Below are 7141 nucleotides of genomic sequence, written 5' to 3'. Positions count from 1 at the left end.
TGCAAATGAATCGCAAACTTAATTAATCAAGTTGACGCTACTGAACCACTGTTCAATCCAAAAGAAGGTACCAAATATGCTGAAGTTTGTCTTAACCAAGGAGCTTTTTTTTAACTGGAGCAAACCTCGAAACATATTTGCACAAATGTCATGGCAAAATACAGAGGCCATTTGAAAACATGGCGATTCCAATCTACTTTACAGGAAAAGAAACCAGTTTTGAAAATCTTTTAGAGTGAATGTGAAGTGCTGACCAATGATTAGAGCAGTCGTGTTCTTCGGTACGTCCCTGGGTACTGCGGTGATGTTTGGTCCCTGGCAGGTGACAGAGTACTCCTGGTGACCACCAGAGCGGCAGTCGCAGTACTTCGGACACGCCGTGGTCCCGGAGAGGACCACCATCAACAGACCCACGACGAAAATGTACCTCTGTACCATTGTGTCGAGCTGATAGAATAAAACAAGCACAAATTAATTGCAAGAAGAGCCTTTTTGTTTCCATTACGTATATTTGTCATACTGCAGTCTATGGTGGTAGCGCCATGTTTGACGACATATTTCTTGAAGATTCTAACCATATATACAATATGTATGTGAACTATATACATATTTTATATATGTATATAGTTGTATACAATTGTATATATGTAATAAATGGACATAAATACATGTAGATATGTTTTAAGAAATGCATACGGAACTCTACCACTAAAGAGGTAGTGTTTGTGACAAACAGTCAACACGTAAAAATTTAACACTGCGTTACTATCCCACATTCATAAGCTATCCACGAATGATAAGCAAGCTCAAGTAGAAGACAATGCGTCTGAAAGTAAGCAAAAATGAGAGCAAAAATGGTCAGCTTTCAAAGAAGGTAACGTTAATATTTTGACTCACCAATTCAACTTCCGCAGCGAACTTACACGAACTTTGACCGATGTTTGCTGAGTTGTTGGCAGGTGAGTGACGATCACATGACCAAAGGTTACTAGGAGTCAGGGCGGTGCAACGTCTGTCTTGAATGAATGTACGTATACGCAACGGCATTTTTACCTCCATGAAATATCATGGAGGTTATATTTTCTCTACAGTTTGTGTGTGTGTGTGTGTGCGTGTGTGTGTGTCTGTGTGTGTTTGAGCAAGATAACTAAAGAACGGCTGGGTGGATTGGTTTTATACTTAATGTGCTGGTGTGTCATGGAAGCTGAAAATGATCAGATTTTGGGCCCCCTTGCAGCTTCCCTTGGTACTGTAATTTTGGAAGTGTTGCAACGTAGGATCATGCATTTATGTATATGTACACTGTGCATATTTAAGACAAGATACGTCATTTCTTCCACCTTCAAGAAAACGCTATTCACGAAGATACTTGCAACGTCACAGGATAACCTTCGAATTCCTTTAAATTCATAGCAATTCCATCAAACAACCAGCCAAGGCCGTTGTAGAGTTCTAGAGCTGAACACCTGCCATCTTCCCGAAGCGAAAAAAGGATTTGTTTCAATCATGAAGCTCTGTATACTGATGAGCCTTGCCTTTTTGGCCACCCATGAACTATGTAATAGCTATATTTCAATACATCCAAGAAGCTTAAGCAATTAAAAATCGTTTTTATTGATTGAAGCTAAGACTGATATTATTGTCTCGCAATATGTACACCCCTCCCCGCCTTCCTACCAACGTACCCTGACCCAGTGTCATTAGAAGCGTCGGGACAGGCGACATCCTGGGCGATGTTTGATGACGTCTCAATAAATAGATAGGCAAGTCATGGCAACAAGAAGTACCGTACAGATGAGAAAGTTGAATCCCTGACGTACACATGGCTTCTCACTGCTCGGTGTCGCCATCGTCAGCGACAGTGATATCTGGAATGTGGCTTGTGCACAAAGGGCTGTTTCTCACAGAAAGACTGGAACGCTAAGCAGCTGGTTTTTGCATCTGCATGTTGGCTGCAGCTCACTTTAGATATATGTAAATAGGCAACCAATATTAATTCACTCACAAAACGCAATATTTTGATAGGCAGGTCAGCCAACACAATTACTTTGTAAACCTTTCCTGCGACGTTCGTCGTTAGATTTCTCACTTGCTGTTCCTAATTTATTGTTCCGGATAGTTATTTCAAGCAGATTCTAATTAAACATATTTTATTGTTGTCTGTTTTGGGGTTATAGTCCCTTTAACTTCTTAGTCTTAATACTATTGAGTTTCATTCAATTACAGCCAATTATCGCCAAAAAAGTGATGTTCGGCACTAAAACATTAGTTGGAATAGCGGTGATGTAATGCCTTAAATAAATCACAAAAATGACGCGTTTGGTGAATGTTAACATATAATTACTTAATTAGAAACAGGGACTCACTTGCAGCAAGGAAATTTAAACATAATACGATATTTGTAGTACGACATTTTCTGTTGTACCGATATCTTTATATTTGTTATCACAAAAGGCAACATATCTTAACATGTACTAAAACATCCTTTCGAACTCCAAGAAGTATACAGAAAATGAATGCCAACATTACACCAACGTGTGCAAAGTGACGTAAGGACCAAAAGTGATGCAACAAGCGTGTCGACAAATGCTCTAAGGCACTTCCTATGATGGCTTAAAGATGTAGCCTGCCCTCTACTCGTGGGAAGGTAAATGTTTCATATCGGTATGTCGGGGGCCATTTAAAACCGTGCTATTAAAGTTGACTAGATGCACATATTCTCTGACTGCACAGTACTAATGATGTAAATTCCACATCCCTCCGCCATCTTCCTTCAGTCAGTGACGTCATTTTCTCGTTGAGTTTCGACGTTTGGTCTTGACAGGTTGTTTGGCCGGGACTAGAACTGTTTTTGTGTCCGGAACTGGTTGTTTGGTCGGGATTGGTTCTTTAGCCGTAATTGGTTGTTTGGCCGGGACTGGTTGTTTGGCCGGGACTGGTTGTTTGGCCGGAGCTGCTTGTTTGGCCGGAGCTGGTTGTTTGGCCGGGACTGGTTGTTTGGCCGGAGCTGGTTGTTTGGCCGGAGGGTTGTTTGGTCTTGACTGGTTGTTTGGCCGGGACGGGTTGTTTGGCCGGAACTGGTTGTTTGGCCGGGACTGGTTGATTTTGCAGAGGTTTGGTTGGCTTCTTGTCAGCAGATTTAGATGGAGGGGGAGGGAGCCATTCCGGCCATAGCATATTGACTCCGTTCTTTCGCAGCTCTGTCACGTGTATCGTCTTCAAGGCGACGAGGTGTCTACTATTCAACACCCCGCAAAATGTGCTGTCAATGACAAATTCGTTATTCCACCGGGTAGTCCCGAAGCGTTTGTCTGTTGTGTCATTACTGACGACTGTTACGTCACAGAATCGAGTGGTCATTTGGTTGATTTGCTTGAACCGCGTCACCTGCAAAAGGACAATACTTTAAGTGAGAGGGAAAATCTTAAAACTCATGTTGACAGTCAATCTACCACACTGCAGGTTACGACTTAAGTGTCCGTTGTATCACAGCTTTTCTTCCTATTCGTATATCAAGTGTTGATAGATCTATCATGACAAAGCGGGAAAATGGATACCTATTCTTATTTAGATGCTTACTTGCTTACTAAAAACAAAGTTCATGGCCTTTAACATTCCGACATATTTTGATACATATTAGAAATAATCATGTCTCCTATGGAGGTAACAACGTTTGTCCCCTTTTACGTTACCTGCAATTAGCTCTCGGGCAAGAATTTCCAGTAAACTATTATTAAAGCCCAAGAGAAAAGAGTGATCGACACATCACCTCGTCAAAGAAGTCCTCCCCCTCATTTGCGATTTTCTCCCACAGGGTTTTGTTGAAGTGTTCATAGATCAGGTAATCAGCCATGCTCCAGTTTCTGTGGATCTCCTTCATTTCAGGGGACAGGTCATCCTTCTTATAACCGTATCTAATGCGGAAAATAAAGAGCTTGGGTTGGTAAGAATCACTTAAAATCATCATGAAATGACAGTTTGGAATGGTCCGTATTTGTGGAACACGGTTTAATAGTGTCGGTATCATCCCGAAAGCAGTTCGTCCTGACGTTTATTATACACTATATGCAGTCGCTTCCCAGCAGAAGTAAACATAGGAGTGAATAACTACCCGGATGGTAACCACGATAGGACACGGTACTTCTGTGATTCAGATGGAACAGCAGTTCTGTTCAAATGGTCAAATACGGTTCCACACCGATACTTCATTTTGCATATTGCGTTTTATGTGTATGGTATGTTTCATCCGTTTCGTATTGTTTTAACTCGTGTATTGATCATGATATCCAGTTATTGATGATTCTTACAATCATATCTGTTCCTATACTCACTCTCGACTGTTCTGCACTTTGTAGAGTATGTCGGACAGCTGCCAGCACATGTAGCGCTTCAGCAGGACTAGCGACTCGTCGAAGTACTCCAGCACCATTACCAGAAGGAAGTCCCGGTCCAACTGGGCGATGTACTTTTGAATGAACTGTGTTTGATCAAATATTGTAGATGACTGTATCATCTCGGTACTTGTAACGTCTTTTCGACAATAAGTTTGCACCATTGTGCGAAAGCAACGAGACATAGAATGTTCAGGACAAAAGATACAAAACCAGTTCTGCTGTATTACGAAAGGCAGTTACCAGTGGGACAAAGTCCAATTTTAATGGAGACAAGTTCAAAATTATCCATAACGAAATAAGTACTAGTAACGTTACTTATCGTACCATCTCGTCATCGGTCAGAGCAATCGGCAGGCCCAGGTCGTAGGACATGAAGTTCCGCGTCCAGGAAAATGGCTGTTTGTGCTCACTGGGTACAAGCCACTGCCGGTCCAGCTCTTCAGGATGTTTCAGTAGGGCTTCGACTGGGTCGTCATTCTGTAGTCCGTACTTTCGCGCCACTCCATACCAGTTTACCACTGATTTAAGGTGGCTGCAAAAGAAGCGATTAGATAGTCAGTCTGAATTCCGTCATTATTATGCTGTAGGGGATGTCTCTGTAGCTCAACTAGCGGCAGCCTCACGGATTCAGAAGAAGGATGGTAACCCCTAAAACATGATTAAAGCAGATGAGAATACTTGACAGTAATTGAATAAGATTGGAAAGAGTGACACGTGAATGGTATTAAGGATGTTTCACTTCCTCAGGTGCCCTCGGGCGAAATAAAGACGCATAAAGTCGTGCATCATCATCATCTCCATATGTCGGTCACAGGCATACATATTTTTAATGATGTATATATTTTGTGCAATCTTGAATGTTGAACGTTTTTCAGTGATCGATGTTACCTGTACGGTTCCCTGACTATAGCCAGGTACACAGTGTTGTTAGGCAGCAGGTTCCTGAAGATCTCCCTGTTGTACACCGTGTGGTCCACCAGCAGGTCAAATGGACGGCCGGGAATGGGCTGGAGGTAGTCCTCTTTCTTCATCAGGTACGGCCAACCTGGAGGTAAGGGGTCTTGGTTGAGTGGTCATGAAACGCGAATTAGTTGTTGAACTGCCTATGCGTGCCAAACCTAAGCCTTGTCCTAGAAATTCTGGCAAAGATGACTTTTGCTCCAAGGTATACGAACACATACGTCTGAAAGCCACCTTTAGAAAATGACGTTCGCCTTGACTGTATATATATATAGCTTTTCGTGTCAAACCATAAAGTATAAGCCCCGAAAAAAACTAGGACCTTGACAAAAATATTTCCAAAAGCCCCCATTAGAAATCTTTTCTTTTGCTAAACGCACAGAACATAACTGTTATACATCTAAGCAAAGGTTTAAACTCACCCACATCTACTCTCTCGTTGCTAGGCAACACGAATTGGAGATGACGTTTGAGTCCGAACCGCTGGAAGATGGTGTATGGAGTTGTTGATCCGGCTTTGTGCACTTTGACAAAGGCAAAGTGTATTCTCTCTGCACTGCAGGACATCTGTGGATGTGGCACGCCTGGAAGCGTTGCCGCTATGCCTTCAGCAAGTTCGCCTGATGAATTAGCTGGTCTAGTGGTACCAGTGGCACGATCGGACATTGGAGATACCCTGAAAATCAAACATATTTCGTTTCAAGTCCGTTTGCTTTCGTGAAGTTCATCCGGTAAATGCCAACCTTCCACGAAAAACACTTACTCAAAAGAGCAAAGCGTCCACTCTGTTGGACGAAAACCGCTTTGCTGAGTAAACAAGGAGTGTTTTTTTGTCTTTTATCCATGTCGCCCGTAACTTAAGTATGCTAAGGTGTGCAATGAATTGGAATGGTCAAACAGTAGGTCTTTTGCCATGTCTCAATCGGCTATAGTAACAATTGCCAGTGTCAACATGCACAAAGTATGGTCAGTCCGGCCTTACACCAGGTCTCGGCACAGACTTAACGGAAATATGTTGAAAAGTCTAGTTGGAACGAAAAATGCGTTTTCGCCAGTGTTAAATTCATCCCATGATAGAGGGAATTGTGGGTGTGTTATAAAATCGTCAGGTTTTGCTTGGTCAGAAATAGTTTATAATTTTGCAGAGGTGAATACAAAATACTACTTTTTCCACATATGTATCGGGCTAAGCGATGGTTGTCACACATACATTTATGTCTGAGATGTATGAAGAACTTTACCCTTCTGAATTGATAGATACTGCACGAGACCGACCTGTTGCCGATGACTAAAAGTAAGGCAATTTTTATACAATACACGACACGAGTACGACATTTCTTCCGGATGTTTATGATTCGATTCACTAGTTCTTTCCAAGACCACACCCTACACATTAGTGTCTTCCCTATGCTGTCGAAAAAAAGGCTAAATTGACATACTGTTAAGACTGGGACCCGTAAATCACCGCTAGCTATAGGCTTCCCGTGTGCCTTACGAAAATCGGCATCAAGACACTTACCTGGGGAGCGCATACGCCCGTCTTCCCGCGGTGATTTGAAAGCCGCCCATGTCTACGTAGAGAGAGAAGTAAGTCATAACGGCTCCGAGCATGACCCCCAGCACTGCCGCAGCGGCCTTGCTGTAGAATGGATGTTGCTGCTTGGGGTTCGTCTCTCCTCGCTTACTCACGGAATTCACGCTAGTGGAGATATTTCTACGAAGCGCAGCCATTGCCAAACTGGAACTGTGGTGCAAACATGGAGGACATATGTTGCTTGTTGTGCTAC

At 42.6% G+C, this 7141-nt stretch overlaps 1 protein-coding gene across 1 annotated transcript; it reads right to left on the bottom strand.

The window, feature by feature from the left end:
* Window positions 1-2318: 2318 nt before the first annotated feature.
* Window positions 2319-7141, bottom strand: LOC118418865 (galactosylceramide sulfotransferase-like). Its single transcript, XM_035824961.1, has 7 exons — window positions 6874-7141; window positions 5777-6030; window positions 5283-5439; window positions 4719-4926; window positions 4332-4477; window positions 3770-3914; window positions 2319-3387 (listed from the first exon to the last, which is right to left on the bottom strand). The coding sequence occupies exons 1-7, from the start codon at window positions 7083-7085 to the stop codon at window positions 2890-2892; spliced, it is 1620 nt and encodes a 539-aa protein (XP_035680854.1). The 5' UTR covers window positions 7086-7141; the 3' UTR covers window positions 2319-2889.

Source organism: Branchiostoma floridae, chromosome 7 (genome assembly GCF_000003815.2).
Source record: "Branchiostoma floridae strain S238N-H82 chromosome 7, Bfl_VNyyK, whole genome shotgun sequence".
NCBI classification, from domain to species: Eukaryota; Metazoa; Chordata; class Leptocardii; order Amphioxiformes; family Branchiostomatidae; genus Branchiostoma; species Branchiostoma floridae.
Note: the sequence above shows the minus strand (reverse complement) of the source record. Positions and strands in the feature narration are given on the sequence as shown.

What these genes read in the sequence shown, in the direction of transcription:
- LOC118418865 (XM_035824961.1), bottom strand. Translation starts at nt 7,085, where the DNA reads ATGGCTGCGCTTCGTAGAAATATCTCCACTAGCGTGAATTCCGTGAGT. An exon ending in CGGGCGTATGCGCTCCCCAG is followed by an intron (nt 6,031 to 6,873) that starts GTAAGTGTCTTG and finishes TTTGATTTTCAG; the next exon opens with GGTATCTCCAATGTCCGATC. An exon ending in AAAGTGCAGAACAGTCGAGA is followed by an intron (nt 3,915 to 4,331) that starts GTGAGTATAGGA and finishes TTTCCGCATTAG; the next exon opens with ATACGGTTATAAGAAGGATG.